The sequence below is a fragment of the Protopterus annectens genome, chromosome 7.part0, assembly GCF_019279795.1.
Source record: "Protopterus annectens isolate FY-2018-M chromosome 7.part0, PAN1.0, whole genome shotgun sequence".
NCBI classification, from domain to species: Eukaryota; Metazoa; Chordata; order Ceratodontiformes; family Protopteridae; genus Protopterus; species Protopterus annectens.
Window position 1 is genome coordinate 691,114,661 of NC_056739.1, and position 19,216 is coordinate 691,133,876.

At 37.3% G+C, this 19,216-nt stretch overlaps 1 protein-coding gene across 1 annotated transcript in view; it reads left to right on the forward strand.

Moving 5' to 3' along the window:
• The window catches only part of UNC13D (unc-13 homolog D), a 1,205,501-nt gene that overhangs the window by 907,909 nt on the left and 278,376 nt on the right, over positions 1-19,216 (forward strand). The window contains exons 19-21 of the mRNA XM_044077226.1: positions 6,884-7,014; positions 8,395-8,515; positions 14,380-14,523. Of these exons, the coding sequence (XP_043933161.1) occupies positions 6,884-7,014; positions 8,395-8,515; positions 14,380-14,523 (396 nt within the window). The remainder of the gene's footprint in view (positions 1-6,883; positions 7,015-8,394; positions 8,516-14,379; positions 14,524-19,216) is intronic.

Below are 19,216 nucleotides of genomic sequence, written 5' to 3' on the forward strand. Positions count from 1 at the left end.
AGCCAACAAGTCCAAAAATATGCCAAAACCACGAGGCAATCGGGTTTTAAGAGAGGGAGATCAAGGAGTTAGGAATTGACCCAAAATGGCCAATAAAACTACAGTTTCAAGGCAGTAACCACTCCCACAGGGGCAGGCAGGCTGCTCAATGTTTATCACTGCCACTGATGAACACAGAGACTTCCCTTTAGCCCAAGCAAACAATGGCCTCCAATAAACTTACAAACAGTTCAGAACAGCAAATATGTAACTGAACTTTTTTAAATCTCAGAAAAGTGGGAAAAAAGCAAGATTTTTTTGTTTTTTTTAAGAAAAGCAGAGGTTCACAAGTATCAACAAGTTAGAACAGTGCAGTAAATGACTCCACACTTGAGTGCTAGCCCAGAGACAGATAAAATGCAAGTTTTAAGAAAAAAACGATTTTAAAAATAAGTGCAGGCAGGAAATTCAGTAATCAGCTCTAGGTTGTTTTCTAAATACAGTTACCAACACAGAAATCAAGTTTAACAAGCCAGAAAATGCTCAAAAGTAGGCGACAGTGCAGAAAAACTTAACACATAATCCGAAGCAAAATATTTAAAATCTCAAAAGTGGCTCCTTTCTTCTCTCAGCATTTTCTCCTCTTGGTGGGTGCTTCACCAACAGCCAACAAGTCCAAAAAGATGCCAAAACCATGAGGCAATCGGGTTTTAAGAGAGGGAGATCAAGGAGTTAGGAATTGACCCAAAATGGCCAATAAAGCTACAGTTTCAAGGCAGTAACCACTCCCACAGGGGCAGGCAGGCTGCTCAATGTTTATCACTGCCACTGATGAACACAGAGACTTCCCTTTAGCCCAAGCAAACAATGGCCTCCAATAAACTTACAAACAGTTCAGAACAGCAAATCTGTAACTGAACTTTTTTAAATCTCAGAAAAGTGGGAAAAAAGCAAGATTTTTTTTGTTTTTTTGTTTTTTTTAAGAAAAGCAGAGGTTCACAACTATCAACAAGTTAGAACAGTGCAGTAAATGACTCCACACTTGAGTGCTAGGCCAGATACAGATAAAATGCAAGTTTTAAGAAAAAAACGATTTTAAAAATAAGTGCAGGCAGGAAATTCAGTAATCAGCTCTAGGTTGTGTTCTAAATACAGTTACCAACACAGAAATCAAGATTAACAAGCCAGAAAATGCTCAAAAGTAAGCGGCAATGCAGAAAAACTTAACAAATAATCTGAAGCAAAATACTTAAAATCTCAAAAGTGGCTCCTTTCTTCTCTCAGCATTTTCTCCTCTTGGTGGGTGCTTCACCAACAGCCAACAAGTCCAAAAAGATGCCAAAACCACGAGGCAATCGGGTTTTAAGAGAGGGAGATCAAGGAGTTAGAAATTGACCCAAAATGGCCAGTAAAACTACAGTTTCAAGGCAGTAACCACTCCCACAGGGGCAGGCAGGCTGCTCAAAGTTTATCACTGCCACCGATGAACACAGAGACTTCCCTTTAGCCCAAGCAAACAATGGCCTCCAAGAAACTTACAAACAGTTCAGAACAGCAAATATGTAACTGAACTTTTTTAAATCTCAGAAAAGTGGGAAAAAAAGCAAGATTTTTTTATTTTTTGGGGGTTTTTTTTAAGAAAAGCAGAGGTTCACAAGTATCAACAAGTTAGAAGAGTGCAGTAAATGACCCCACACTTGATTGCTAGGCCAGAGACAGATAAGATGCAAGTTTTAAGAAAAAAACGATTTTAAAAATAAGTGCAGGTAGGAAATTCAGTAATCAGCTCTAGGTTGTGTTCTAAATACAGTTACCAACACAGAAATCAAGTTTAACAAGCTAGAAAATGCTCAAATGTAGGTGGCAATGCAGAAACACTTAACAAATAATCTGAAGCAAAATACTTAAAATCTCAAAAGTGGCTCCTTTCTTCTCTCAGTGTTTTCTCCTCTTGGTGGGTGCTTCACCAACAGCCAACAAGTCCAAAAAGACCTTTTAACTCTAAACTATCTGGCATTAATTGGTCCTTCCTGTACCACCTCCCTCTCAATGAGGCTGTGAAGTCCTTCACTAACATTTTCCTTGGCACTCTTGATGCTATTGCCCCTTGTAGAAAAATCAGAATTAAATCCAACTATGCCCCCTGGCTTACAAAATCAAGTCATCAAATTTAAGAGAGATTATTTTTCCTCTAACCAACACAGCCTCACAATATTTCAGAAGAATTCTGGACCTTCATCAACAACCTACTCCACCCAGGTAAACCCATTCCAACCAACCACCGAATCTGCCACTCTTCTCAACAACTGTTGCATAGAAACTATCCAAAAGCTCACAAAAACTAGTAATCTCACCCATCTCCTCTATCACCTCTTAGCAAAACTCTTCCCAATACATTTTCTTTCCAACCTGTCCCAATTACCACTATTAAATCTCTTCTAAATAAACTTAAGCCTTGCTCCCCTTCTGCCAACCAACTACCCTCCCACTTCCTAAAAATAGCTGCACAATCCATCACCTACCCTGTCACTATACTTATTAATCATTCCATCTCTGAGGCACTTGTCCCAGATATCTGGAAATCCTTTTATACAATCCCTCTTCACAAAGGCGGCAACTCTACTGATCCCTCTAACTTTAGACCCATTGCTATCCTGTCCCCCCTTTCTAAAATTTTAGAAAAGTGCATCCATGCTTAGTTAATCAAATACCTTCTTGACAACAATCTCCTTACTCCTACACAACATGGCTTTAGACTCCACCATAGCACAGCCACAGCACTACTCTCCTTTACTCAAACAATAGCTGAAGCTTGTGACAATAACTTGCTTGTTTCCTGTCTATTCCTTGACCTTTCAAAGGCCTTTGATACTGTCTCTCACTCTAAACTCCTTACTAAACATTCTGATCTACATCTCTTTTCCTCCTCCATCAACTATTTCTCTAGCTACCTCTCCAGCAGGCAGGAACCTATCCGCTGGCAAACGTCATCTTTCCATTCCTCCCTGTAAATAGTGGAGTTCCCCAAGAATCAAATCTAGGCCCCCTTCTGTTCAACATATTCATTAACAAGCTTTACTCTGCTACTAGCCTCTCTACACTTCTACAATATTCTGATGACTCCACCCTTATCACCTCTGCTCACAACATCCCCGAATTCCTAGCTCTCACTCAACAAACCTTCACCTCTCTTGAAATCTGGCTCTCTGATAACGAATTAATACTAAATTTGAAAAAAAAAACTAAATTCCTTCTCTTCTTCTCTAAAACGCTCACCTAGCACAAACCCTCTTTCTCTATAACCTCTCTTAATAACACCATCATAAAACCCAAACCCCATACCAAACTACTTGGAGTAATAATTTATGATGAACTAAAATTCGATATTCATATCCAACAATGTATGAAAAAGAATCACCAGAAACTCAGACGTTTCTATTGCAACCATACAGTTCTTCTGTCATCTTCTTTCAAACCTTCCCTTCCTCAGTCCTTCTGCTGCCCTGTCATCTCTATGCAGCCCCTGCCCTTACTATTGTTCAAACTTCATTAAATTAGAGCAAACTTATCACAAAATAGCCACGTTTGCCTCTAATCTCTCCTATAAATCCCAATACTGTCTCACCCTTAAATTACTCCAATGGCCAGAATTCTCTAAACAGCTACTTCTACCCCAACTTCACATTACACACTCTATCTTGAATGACCCCTCTTCTTGCCCTTCCATCTCCAACCTAGTCTCCTACTACAGTCCCCATTGTTACCTTCATACTTCCAGCAAACACCTCCTTGACATATATAAACCCAATAAAAATATAGGAAAGTCCCCTATACAAATACTCTGTTGCACATGCTTGGAACTCACTCCTTCAAAACATAAGAAGCATTCATCAAAAACACCTGTTCAACAAAGAACTTAATTTTTTTTCTTCAGAGTACATGGTCCTGGCCTTGTCTAACCCCCACTTGATCTAGCCTCTTCTCTTCTCAACTTTAACTCCTTTTCCCTATTCTACACTTTACTTCCTTGTACTTGCCTCATATACCTTTATACCTCCCTTTCCCATCACTTTCATAACATATATATTCATGTATATCTTTATTTAACAAAAAAATTTGATTGAATGGTTTATCTATTTGTATGTGCTTCATGTATGATATTGTCTAGACCTGTCAATTGTTATTTAACCTACTCTATGTGCAGATATTCTCTGTTGATTTTCTTATTATTTTTCATGGTGGTTTTAATTTTTTCCACTTATTTTTATTTTGATTTGATTTTTATTGTAAAAATATGTAATACTTCTGGAGCTTTTCTTCTCGGGTCACCACTGAGATTGGGCCCCTGGCTCAGTTGGACTAACCAGGTTAACAAATGTCAATAAAGAAATAAAGAGTCTGATTTTGCACTACAGCTGAATATATGAAAACTAAGTAATTTAAATTCCTCATGATTTGTGATAGTAGTAAGTTTAGCAAAAGCAGATGTCAGAGTCTTTGGCCACAACAAGAAAGCATTTGAAATTGCATATTCTTCTCTAAGAAGAAGTACAGAATAAATTGCATAGGCAACGTAACAAAGATAAAGACTGCTAGGAAATGTTTATTTTAATAACTGAAACTTTAGCTAACAAATTAAAGTCTGGTTATTCCCTATAAGTACCACAGTAATCTTAAATAACGCAGTGAAAACAAGCAGTAAACATGCAAAATAATGCTTAAAATCATTTTTCCTGCAAAGGATGGTTTTAGATGTATGCAAAATTTTTCAAACTCTCTGGCATCATCATTAGATGCTTAGTAGTTCTGTTTAAGTGAGCTGAGACCCATGCAAATTGAAGGTTTATATATACAAGGTGAAAAAAGCAACTTTTAACCTATTTGTGCCCTCAGGCCAATCAAATAAGCACAAAATAAGATTTCCACCAACAATTCCCAACTCAGATAGGTGAAAGTAATCCTCTCCTGCCACAAGAGTACATATTTTGACCCTTTTAATGTAAAATTGACCTTTCCTGGAGCCCAAGTGTTAGGGCACCACAAAAATAGATGCCTAAAACCTCTGGCAACAACAGATATAATGTATTTAGAGCACTACAACTGCAGAATAGCAGTCCTTACAGCAGTAGAAAAATGCAACTTAAAATTCTAAACAGGTGTAGGAAAAAATAATAAATAGCACAGGTATCTTCAACAATGCAGTGAAATCAAGTAGGAAAAGTGCCAAATCATACTTAAAATAATTTTTCTTGCCAAGGATGGCTTCCAATGCAAGGAAAATTATTCAAACTCTCTGGGTCATTGCCAGCTTTTTAACAGCTGCTTATAATTTCTTTCTTAGTTATTTTATTTCAGAAATCTGCCTTATTATCATTTTAGACCCTCAGAATATTAATTAATGAGAAGTATGTATCAACTAAATATATATTTTTCTTCGAAATAAGTGAGATTTCTGTAAACACATGCATAGCAACTTCACTGAAAGCTTTAGACTTCTGGCAAGAATTACATCCATGTAATGCAGAAAGAGTAGCTTTTGTTATAGTCCTTAACTTTATAGTTTTTATGCATAGCTAGAATATTATAGTCAAAGCAATTTAGTTAAGCTACATAAAATAGGTTTAATTCTCTTTGTGACTCATTTCCTTTAATTTATACTTGAGCATCGACTTAGTCTCTCTCTCAGACAGAGAAGGCAGATTTTAAGTTGAAATATTATTATTTATTGAGACTTTTTAAATGAGTCACTTTAATGATTAATAAACCTCTTAATTTTCCATTAAATGATTTCTATCATGTGTAAATTAAACATTATCTACATCACAGGGCTTTGTAACTTTAGATCAAAGCATAATACTTTGATGTGCTTGTTGTTTATCAGAGACAGCCAAACATCCATATCAACAACTCTCCACAATATTGAAAATCAGAACATTGAGGAAAACATTCAATACATAAAGCTGCATCTTGCTCCATAAATAGTGTTAAATGTGATTTATAAAACTGCTGGAGATATCTGATGGTAGTCTGTTGGCATAGTTATTCTGAATACTGCTTGCAACAAGTAGTATTGTAGGGTCATATCTATAGGGGTGAAGTCTTTTTATATGAAGTGCAGTCATTTCCACCTCAGTATAATGATTGCACATTAATTATTTATTATTTATTGTGGTATGTCATAATTTATGTCTATTCACTTAGTGCCACACAAGAATTTAAGGTTCTTTATGCAAGACTGGTCAAGCCTTTTCTTAACTGATGGTGTAACCTTGTGTATTAAGTTTTTGTCACTTTCTTACTTTTCAATGTTGTGCAATTTCACCGATAAGAATGTTTAGTGTTCTCTGAGTGATAACAAGGAGTTTGAAGTATTGTGCTCTGCTCTAAAGTTAGGAAGCCATGTTGGAAATAACAGATTCTAACAGTAAATCAGTTAGATCCTTAAGAATGTTTTCGTTATGTCTCAGTGACCAACATTTACTGAATCATACAACAATATCATAGTAAAATTGATTGCAGTGTGATCAGAGAATGTAGGGTCTATGCAGAATTCTCTTATATTATTAACAATGCACTGGAACATCAGAATTAAATTATTTCAAGACACTGACTTACAAATTCCTAACAAAAATGTATAGTTATTCTTCTTCAGCTGCATGCATCAAAATAGGATAATATATTATCAAAGTCCACTGTGTCAGATAAAGGTCTAGAATCTATGCATTATTTATCAAGAGAAATGTTTTCTTTTCATTATCAGAGTTTACACAACATTCACAATTATTAAGTCTAGCTTCTGTGTTTTAATATTCTTAATTTCTGTCTCTGTGCTAAATTACATAATCTTACATTTCTGAGTTTTCTCTGCATCACTTTAACTTTTCTGTGTTTTTCTTTCATGCAGATTGCTAAAGAAGTAAAGAAGGGAATTGCTGACATCTCAGCCTTAATGTCACCTGCAACAGCAGAGTTCATGTTCCAACTGTACGTATTAGTAAAAGACATCCATAAGCGGAGATGTTTCTTACAAAGCAGGTACAGATTCTGAGACATACAGCTACCTACTAACATAATGTGTCAAGACTTTCAACATGCAGCATATTAAATGTAAAAGTTTAACAGTTATTATCAGCAGGGCTAATGACTTACCTAATCCTTTGACAACATTGTAATATCTTCAAGCCAAAGTGATATACTCTCTGGAATGTTCTAAGCTTGATTCATTTATCTCTATCAGTGGTATAAATCCGTGAGTTCAGAATGATGGAAAATGGATGGCTCAGTGGAGAGAGAGAGAGAGAGAGAGAAGACAAAATGACCCCCTGACCTCATTCAATGCACATCTCTTAAAGAGTTTGGTGTGGTAATTCCATCCATACTGGGTGAAAAATAATGCAGTCTCTGGTTTGTCAAGAACAAAACATATGGATCCCAGACCTGGATATGAGAACTTCTGGGACACATGCTTAGGAAGCCAGATCATACTTCAGAAACTACCACTTCTAAACTGATAAAAGAAATGTAGTACTGTTGGCTAAATCACAATTAGTCAGGTGTTATTTCATCATCACTACCTACTTAAAATGTAATATTTCAGCATTTTATCTTTGGGGGAACCTTTCCACAATGCCAGTATACAAAGATACCTCCCCTCTTCATTCCCCACATTGTTATAAAAACTCCCATAATTTCTGCATATCAGAGAGAAGAGCCGTATCTGCTAGGTGTTGTAATTTTGACAACATGCCATGTCAACCTTCTTGTATGTTACATGACATGGGACTTAATTGATTGCATGGTAACTATACAGATGGAACCCCTTTTGTAGTATATAGTGAAATCCTCTTCACCAAATGCATCACTTTGCTTTGAGCCTTGAAACAGCTAATCAAATGCAAGCTCAGAAAAGCTTCATACTATTCCGGTTATGAAACTCCACAAATGCGTTTGACTATGGGAAAAAGACAATGTGCCATTGTTTAAAATGAACAAAAAAACAAAAGTATGTAAGGAAAAGAAGTACAGGAATCCAAATGTCTGTATTATTGCAAGTTGCTATAATAATGTTCTTTTGTCATTGAGGATCCAAACTAAAAAAAATGTCATTTTACTTTTATACCTATGCAAAGTAAAAAAGACCACTATGAGATTTTATTCCAAGTATTTTTGTCATACAAAACTACTTTGACATCTGTTTCGAAGCAAACATTTCCTGTAGTGTGCAGACATCAACTTGTGCTTTTTTCGCACGGTTTATAAAATTCCCTAGAAATAAGGAATATATATTTATTGTAGCACCTAAAAGGTTTTGATAAGATAATAGATAAATGTTATATGAACTTGTAAGAAATCAAGATAGATAAAACACAGGCTACTTCTTTTGTTTTCAGATAACTTATTTTATTTACTTCACAGGGAAAGTGTTCTTGAGCTGACGGATTTCCATTGTTGGTTCAGAGAGGCACTACCAAAATGGCTGGAGAAAGCCTACACAACAGCAATGGAAAGAGTAAAGAAAGCTATAAAGGTTGATCAGGTAATATACTCGTACATAGACATACGCACGCACGCACGCACACACACACACACACACACACACACACACACACACACACACACACACACACACACACACACACACACACACACACACACACACACACACACATACACACACACACACACACACACACACACACACACACACACACACACACACACACACACACACACGCACACACATACACACACACACACACACATACACACACACACACACACACACACACACACACACACACACACACACACACACACACACACACACACGCACACATACACACACACACACACACACACACACACACACACACACACACACACACACACACACACACACACACACATACACGCACACACGCACACACATGCACACACAAACACACACACACACACACACACACGCATACACATGCACTTGAGCATGTTAAAAATTTCCCATATTTCAAGCATAAGGGTCAGACGATTCTAAAAATAAATTAACCTTTTGTTTATTTCTGTATAAAGTGCACAGCAGCAGAAAATTACTGTTTTGAAAAATAAAAGTTCTGTTTGATGTTATAGTTATTAACATGATTTTATTGTGTTTAATATGCAAAAGTGTTAATTTACCTCCATTGAGAAATGTATTTCATTGCCATACTTTTTTCATTCAGCATGGCACCAGTTATTGACTTGTTAGCACTTTCTTACTTGTATTGCCACATTATGTCCCTTATGTAATGCAAAGGAATCATTAAGTTCCTCACTCAAGAATGCATGTCATTCAGAGTCTTTAATGCAATACTGTTAGCTTTACACTAGAATACCAGCATTTTCAGGATTTTACTTGGTCCAGTACAGTTCATTTCAGGACATGTCCATTGAGCAACCAAGGCTGCCATAATCAATAAGAAACAGGCCTTTTTAAATAAGTTGTTAATTTGGGTAATTTGAATGATTATGCTTTTAACATGTTTCAGAATTTAAATCAAGTAACAATAATAATAATAGCAATACTAATGATATCAGTCATAGTGTGTTTGTGTTGCTTCATTAGTAAAGAGGATGGATTTTTTAATTTTAAACTACAGGTGACCAGTGTTCAATTACAGACTCAAGCTCCTGGCCAGTTGGCCAGATGGTGTGGAGTGCTGAGGTGTTCATGACTTGCCATCCCACACCAGGGGAATACAGCATGATGTATTTTCCTGTTCCTCTGATGTCATTGCATGTCATATAATTTAAAAATGGGATTCATGGGATTGCATGAAGGCTGTCCTTGAGAAGCAACTTCAGTGTACTCAGGTAGGTAAATACTGTGGACATTTCACAGAAAATTGTTGGGAGAGGAGTGAGTAACCTTCCCCACTGCCCCCCCTCCCCCAAACAAAAGAAATCAGTGCAATGTTTTGTTACACTGACATTTCTCAGCATGTTCTGGTTACACAGTGTACAGGGATAAATCCTTGACAATGACCTAAACAACTGAAGTTTGCTTAGTGGCTTGGCTGCTGGGGAGATGACAGTGCAGTCAGTGCTAGCTCACTTATCCTGAAGGGAGTGAGTAGCAGTGCGGTCAGTGCTAGCTCACTTATTCTGACAGGAATGAGTTGCAGTGCAGCTAGTGCTAGCTCACTTATCCTATAAGAAGTGAGTAGCAGTGCAGATAGTGCTAGCTCATTTATCCTGAAGGGAGTGAGTTGCAGTGCAGTCAGTGCTAGATCACTTATCCTGAAGGCAGTGAGCAGCAATACAGTCAGTGCTAGCTCACTTATCCTGAAGGGAGTGAGTAGCAGTGCGGTCAGTGCTAGCTCACATATCCTGAAGGGAGTGAGCAGCAGTGCAGTCAGTGCTAGCTCACTTATCCTGAAGGGAGTGAGCAGCAGTGTAGTTGGTGCTGGCTCACTTATCCTGAAAGAAGTGAGTAGCAGTGCAGTCAGTGCTAACTCGCTTATCCTGAAGGGAGTGAGCAGCAGTGCAATCAGTGCTGGCTCACTTATCCTGAAGGGAGTGATTAGCAGTACAGTTAGTGCTGGCTCACTTATCCTGAAGGGAGTGAGTAGCAGTGCAGTCAGTGCTAGCTCACTTATCCTGAAAGGAGTGAGTAACTTTTGCTCTCTACATTGCCAGTACTTGTAAGAGTGCAGGTGCATCACCCATAGTCAGCACCTAGCAAGAACATGCTTCCTAAGGCCAGAGGTTAGCATGGGTTGTCACCATACATGCATGCATACATCTTTGTGTGAAGTAACTGTTGAGCCTGCAGGAAAACTGCTAATTCTAGATGGTTAGGGTAATAAAGCAAAACATACATTTTCTTGCAGCTGTTGGCACCACCCCTGATGTGCTTGATTCTCACTGTAAGGGAGTGAATCAGCAACTAGTAGGAAACCACTGGTGGGGCCAGCTGAGTGGTAAGGACAGATGGCCGATGATCAGAAAATGAAAGCACAAAACAGAAAAAGCACAGCATGATAAAAGTTCTGATATAACCTGTAGAGTGACACTATCATAAGCATGAGGTATCGTGAAAACATGCATGCATTCATGCATATGAAGTATGTTGCATAACTATACAAAAATACTGGTTACAAGCCCGCATTCAGAAGGCACATGTTCCTTTAATCAATGTCACATTTGAAGATTGATAAGAATTTTCAGTTGTCTTTTCTGGGATTTTTGAATAAGTTTACATCTCCCCCTCTGCTGTGATTGAGAAGCTGAAAAAGTGGCAGGTGTAGATTTCAGGATCTCCACGCAAAATTAGTTTTAAAAATAAGCAGCAACATGCAAGCTAACAATGTAATATGAACTACTGCACAAGAAAGATCTGTTAGTGGTATTATCAGCAGAAAAATAACGTTACCCATGTAGAAATGACTTAAGGGGTGTTCAGTGTTATACTATTTTAACAAAGCTCTAAAGATATGGGGTCTACCTGACCCTTAAGGAAAAGCTGAAGCAGAAGATGTAAGCACCCCATCCTTGTGGTGTGTTATAATCATGATTTTCAAGCAACATTGTAACTTTTTTAGTCATTCTTGATACTTGTATTGCTCCAAATTGATGTTCTTGAATTTATCAGCAATTTGTATTTTCACTGCATTTCATACTCATATAAGAATATTTGCCATACACTCAGTACTCTGCCACACATTTGTTAAGTATAAATAACATCAAGTGCAGTCAATAGCTTCCTAGGTTCTTAGGCTCATAGATATATTATAATAATCACAAGTTGTACTCCAAATGAATCTCTGCACTGTCACCCTTACCCCTACCAGTCCAACCCTTACCCCTTCCAGTCCAACCCTTACCCCTGCCAGTCCAAGCTTACTTCTCCTTTACATTTCACAGCCAGCAGTGTAGCTTAAATGTATTCCCATCTTAACGATATCCCGCTTTCCTCCTTGTCCGTAACAAACAGGATCTTGGTCATCTGTCCCACTACCGAGTAAGTGCACTTTTATTAGCAGTTATCTATTCTTCTTACTGCATTGTATTTGGCACTCTGTTTTTCTGCATAGAGCAATGTATGGACTCCTATTTGTTAAGATTATGTACCAAGTTTGCTGAACTTGCTAGAAGACATCACAAGGTATACCCATGCAGTATCTTTAATATAATTGCAGTGCACATTTCTGCTGTAGCAGTTATTTTTCAATGATGCTATCAATATGTATCAAAACTGTGTAATGATACTGCTCGATTGAATGTAATTTATTCCTGTAGGCACTTAGACTGCTTGAAAATTTTAAAGAGAGTTGCCCAATCATATGATTGACATGCATTTAATTATTGTAATGTTTTATGCCTTTCCTGGTAGTGTTTACTAAAAACTAATGTACTGCCTCCTGTTTCTTTACCTGTGTTCTTATTATGTCTCTTCTCATTTTTTTAGGTCTTTGAAATATAATAACTCTTACCCTCTTCTCTGTCAAGTCCACAACTGTTTATACCTGAGCAAAGTATTCATTCGCCTTCCTAAGAGCTGAAAACTTCTGCCCTCCCCCATATCCAGGATCAGCAAAGGAAATTCACTACTTCCCCAAACAAAAATAAAATAACTAGGCATGTACTACTGCTTACATAATTCCCAAAGCTAGGCTAGTGCTAGTTGTTTAAATTATTAACTGCTTTAGGCTGTGGGAAACCCATTTTCTGATGCTTCCTGTATATTGCTAACAAACAATGCATACCTGTCTCTGGCTGCTGTTTAAAACAGCTGATTTAACATCCAGTTTAACCCTTTTGTCTGTGCTGCATTGCAGGTAAACACTAGAACAGTGCTCCATTTTTATCTTTAACTCTTACTACATTTGATTGACTTACTACCATTGTGTAACTGTGTGTGTGTGTGTACAGAATAACTCATACTAATGCTAATATGTGTCTCTAAACTATTTCATTCCCCTTAATCTCTCAATTCCATATGCTAATGCACATGTACCTCTATCCTGTTTTCTTCATTCCCACCCCAGTTCCCTAGCCACCCCCAAGATCATTACTGTTATACTCTTCATACCTACCCCCTCCTCTTTCTCTTTCCACTTCCCCAGACAGCACATCATCTCATTATCTACACATACCACCTGTTTTTACCCTCACTGTTACCTGTACCCTACTACCACTCTTGGCTTTTAGCAAACTTGTTGCACTAACTACTCATACCCGTCCGCATCAACCTTCACACATGCCTGCAGTTCCATTCATGTAACAAATTCCTACTGTGCTAGCTATCATGTAAACTATCAACTAACACTCTATCATACCCTTCATGCACTTTCTTCTTTTCACTAAATCTGCTCATTACTACACTCACTGTCCCATTATTCTAAATACAAGCATCCTTTATCCTCACTAACTAATCCTTCTCAGCATCACCTGCTCCTCCCTTATACCTAACCAGACTCCTCCCACACATGACAAACAGGCAAAAGTTAGCTCCATCTCACTCCAATCATCTCACACACCTCTCTTCCTTCCATTTGTATTGTCTACACCCACACATCTCCCTGCCTGCCTTCTTTTAAACTTCCACTTACTCCCTTTTTATAATATCTTGTTCTAAACACATTTTGTTCCATCAGCAATATATAACACCTACACAATTTTCTATATGTACTTCCCTGTCAGCTAATCTCATCAAAATACCTTTCAACTTTCTTCTCCTATAAAACTGACATTCGAATCTCTGACTTGCAGCTTTTACCATTTTGCTTTTAATACCACCACATGTACCTCAACATTTCAGCTACCCCAGTTTACCTCCTGCCTTTATTTCCAAATTGCACCCATTCAACACAATGCTCAACTACTTTACATCTCCTCACACCTGGCTTATACCAACCAAAATGTTTCCCTGGCAGGTTCTTATCTTACCCCCTCTTCTTTTACTCAGGTACCTAACATCATTTCATGAACAACTCCAACTCTACTTTCAAATCTCTTTAACTCAGAATCAAACTCACAATAATTTTCATATCATACCTAGCCTAATCAGCTTATCCACTAATGACATTTTCAAACCAAACTACACCTTCACAACCATATTGTCTGCAAACTTGCTATAAAACAAAAAATAAATAGCTCTTCCCCTACTTCAGCCTGCCTCATTCACTTAACCTCTGTGGAGATATTTATTCAAATCAGGGTCCCCTATTTCCACCACCATTTTCACTGATTAATGCTTTATGTAATTATGTATATATTCTTCTCTTCAGTCTCTTATAAAACAAGGAGAGGTTTCTTGCTGGGTGTGTCTTTAATTTGGCAGCACATCAGTTCTCTTGTAAGAAAATGGCACCTGTTCCTTGTAATAAAGCTTACTAATAGGATGTTTGTTTTCTGCATCTCCAGCTGAAACATCCCGGTGACCTCAACAAGCACAGCTCATCAGCAGTGGACTTGGCATTGTGCTTCACCCAGATCAGGACGACTCTGCAGCGGCTAGAATGGCCTGAGCCAGAAGAGGCTTTTATGATCATGGTCAGAATCACTGAAGTAAGTATTATGCAAAATTAAGAAAGAATTATGTACCAGGCAGTTATGAACGTGGCTATTAATATATAAGGTGACCTGCAACAGACAATGACATAGAACTGGGCCTTAATCAGGATAATTAAGGTCAGCCATATTAAACAGGAGACATGAGATGGTTGTTTCAGTAATGTCTACAATCCTTGATGCACAGCACACTAGAAATCAAACAAAAGTGGACTGCTATGTTGAGGATGAGAACTGCTGAAATAATGCAAAGTAGAAAACAAGAATAGAAAAATAGGTCTTACATTCATGATCGGATTCAGTGAGTTTAAAACTGCAATCAGATTTGCAGATGAATGAAAAGCAATCCGTTACAACAGCGGCTGATTAATTGTAGTGAAATAAAATAATCTTAGAGGCAGCACCTTGTTGCAGCAGTCATTATTTCTTTGGTCATTAACAATGTGGAAGATGACAACCCCATTATCCTCTCTCCTTGTCTTTCTTTTTAAGGTTATTTGCACTGAGACACTATGTTAAGGATCTGCACATATAGTTTTAGTTAGCATGGAAGAGATGACTCCACACTGCATTACCTGAATGGTGCGGCCATGATCAGCTTTAGCTAGGACAACCAAGTGTGATGCAACAGTTTGCTATATTAATTGCTGAAAGAAATATTTGTTATTTAGAAACAGAATACTGAAGTAATTTTATATGTTTTTAGTGATGCTTCCAATACAGCAATACAATGTGGTACTGTGCCAAAACTGAAAAGCTCAGAAAGTCCCAGGAAACAATATATGGCAAGGAAGATTTTTACATGAGATCAGGTTAAGACAAAGAGAGCAAAGATAAATATAAGGCACTTTTCTGTGCGGAGAAAATTATGGGGTCTTATAAGAAACTTCCAGAGTATTAATAGTGACAAAAATTAAATGATTAAAAATGTAAATAAAAACAGGAACCTTCTAGTGAAGATAGCTAACTTAATCTCATGGAATACTACACCAAAATGATAGGAGAGAAGGTGAAAGAAAGCATGAGAAACAAGCGTACAGCACAGACATGGATCACAAAATAAAAAGGGAGTACCACTTACATAATGTTTAATACATGTATAATTCATTAGTATTATATGCTCTGGAGCAGACCCTGTACACAGAAGAATATCATGCTAAAGACCTTTGTAATTCATATAAAAATGTACACCGTTGGGGTAAGATATTGTATGCAGCCCTAATTCATTGTGTAATCATAGTAATCCACATATGGATTGTATATATGCAAATCCCCTCACCCCCAACAAGGATATGAGTCACATGCAATACATACATCATCTTTTTAGTGGCTGGTCCCAATTGAGTAATATAGGTACCTCAGATGGGTACAAATAATTGGCATACTGTTTGTCAATTCAACTATTCCCCATTCCTGCTGACATGTGCTTCATCATACAGAGGAATAGAAGTTAAAAAAAGAAAAACTCCGATGCACAGTCAGAGAAATCTTACTATCAATGGAGTTCCCTGTGATGCAGGCAAACTTGATGTCGCAGCCACATGTATTCCACCACCACCCCCATGTAATGACATTTTACTGTAGCCAAGGCTTATATATCACCCAAACCCCTGTTTACTATGAAAGGAAAATGACCCTTGCTCCACCATCATGTCCAATGAGTGAAACATTCTTATTGATGACTTTTTGGTATGCTGGTGGAGAGCAGTGCAGTGGGGGGAAAGCTATGTAATGAGAGATACCTAACATGCCTTAGTACAAAGTTGTATTCTACAGTAATGAATCTGTTGTGATCTATGTACAGTATCTGAGTAGGCAGTGGCCACTCGATCAGAATGATCCACAGCTGCACCTTCACTCCCCTCACAGGAATGTTCAGTGCCCAGTTCTGCTTTGTTCCCCAGCTATATATTAAAACAAAGAGCAGCTAATGCAGAAAATAAGTACAGAGTGAAGGCATGGGTGTCGGATACATAAAATGTACTGTTTTCCTTTTATTGACTAAACCACAAAATAAATAAATAAAATAATAAAAAAATGAACATAATTATTTAATTCTTTTATGTTACATGCAGATAGGACAATTGATTTGTCACTGTCTATTAATGCTCGCAACATGGAGAAACTTTGGTTTCCTCCCTCCTTCATTGACCCCTCCTTAACCATATTAAAAAAATAAAACAAAGATAAGTTTTCACTTTAAATGGGAAAAATATGCTGAGTTGGACTTTTATAACTGATTACATTAGGGATCTGTGAGGAATTGGTCAGCAGAGTGCACCACTGTATACTCTGTGCTTCTCTGCACACGTCTTATACACTAGTGAGTCTGTTTTACACCAGTATTAAGAACCATGACCCATGCCTACGAGCTGTGATCCTAAACATCAACATATTAACATAGTCATCAAAGTGTTTGTCCTCCTCTGCTCACTATGTATCCAAACATCAGGACATAACAGAACCTTCACAGATACTGCTAGAAAGTCTTCACTGTGCAACTTCATTGTCATTTAAACTAAAATAGGATTATTTGTTATGGATATCAGAAACACTGCATTTAATCAGATGACCTTCTTTACCATTTTGGCAAAAAATGTAGGTGAGGCCTATTCTAGATCCAGTAGCACATCCGGGCACCTGACTTCAAAATGTGACAGAAACTGTCTAAAAACTGAAAGCTCATAAAATTCACTATGCAGCCAATATAAACACGTGAGCTTGCATGTGTGTGTGTGTGTGTGTGTGTGTGTGTGTGTGTGTGTGTGTGTGTGTGTGTGTATATCTATATATCTCTATAGCTTTTTATCTATTTATCTATTTATTTGGTTGCTGGCCCCTTGTGGCCATAGTATACTTTGTCTGAGTGCATGTTAGTTAAGTTCAAGAGATCTAATAACAATCATATTGAACATAGACTGCAAGAGGGGCTTTCCTTCCTGTAAAAAATAGTTAAAAAGATGCTATTTTATTTTCAATAACTCCATATTTTGCTTTATTTTACTTCAAAATATAGAGTTCGTTAAATTTTACTTTCAATGGGTTACCCATAACCCACATATCTATATTTATATATATATATATATATATATATATATATATATATATATATATATATATATATGTGTGTGTGTGTGTGTGTTTATATCTATGTGTAGATAGATATATAAATAAATAAATTATGTAACATGTAAAACCCATGAGAACATTTTAATTTTCAAAATTGTTGAGTAAAACTTAAACTGCTAAAGTTTCCAGATTGAGTATAGACAGACACCGACATACCTCTCAACCTCTTAGAGCGAAAAATCTGAATAAAGCCTAAAATGATGGGGGGACAAATAGGGACAGATTTTAAATATTACTCTAACAAATTTAGAGAGTTGATAGAATATTAGGTTTTGCATTAACATGAGTTTTCTGAAGGATGTGGAGTCTTAAACTCAAATTTATTTGTCATTTAATGACTTCAATCCTCAGCTATTTGCTAGAAAAGTACAGATTTTAGAAGGAACACACTAAAAATATGAGGTGAAAATCTGTACAGTTGAGAGGTAAGCACTGAACTATGTGAATAGCCAGTGGATCGTCTAATTCAGTGAGACTGAAACTCATAGAGTTAAATATGAAATAAAATAGATTCATAGGTTCTTAGGTAAGCACTAGGCTAGCTACCCTTGTAAGTCATTTTAAGCCTAGCCACTTTGCCTTTTGGTGCTCAAATTAACCTATCCCATTTGGTGTTAGGTTGGCTTTACTCATCCCATGGTCAATAATTATATATTACCCCTAAAGAGAATACCTGGGATCATACCATAGATAATTTAATGGAGCTCATGCATGGGATAAACCATTTAGGAGCTGCCTCTATCCATTAGTAGTAGAGGGGTCACTCATGGAATACATTTTCTGTTTCCCATCCACTGATCCAAGTTGTACTTGTATATGGACTGGGATGAGCTTTGTTCTGTGTGGAAGGGGAGATTGCTCCAGAGTAATGGTATTATCTACAACATATACCGGTCATTCCAACCATTCTGTTGATGGTGCAGAAGAGGTTTACATCCCTAGACTCAGTACTTCTGATGCCATTTGACTTGCTGATGTGGAGTAAATCCATCAATATTAGTTCAAAGGATAACTTATATGCTAGACAGAAGTCACCTCTTAGCAGTCTGTACAATACAGAGTATAGTGACAGGTTTTTGAAATGGTCCATGTCGGACTAATTTTTTAGGCCTTGTATCCTTTTAGTAAAGTTATCTCTGTGGGTGTTATCAGTTATTGCATGAGTCCATGCAGATACATGGCAAAGGAGACATAATACTTAATGACTGGCCTGGTGACAGCTGAGTGCAGGAGGACAATGACATCCCTAGATTAATGACATCCCTAGATCTAGACACAATATATTTATTTATAGGCTGTGCAATACAGAAGGACTTTCTTATGACAATGGACACATTGACCAAAAATTAGGTTACTGTCCACATAAGTTCCAAAATCCTAAACACTTGGTTCATCTCTTAGGTATACTGACAATGTAGTAGTTCCCTGGGGTGGATCCACTTACAAAGGATACAATAATGCATTTTTTGACATTTAGTTTCCGTCCATGATTTTGGCACCAGTTATTTATTTCACACAAACCTTGCTGCTGGATGGATAAGTCATTTAATGATTGAATTAG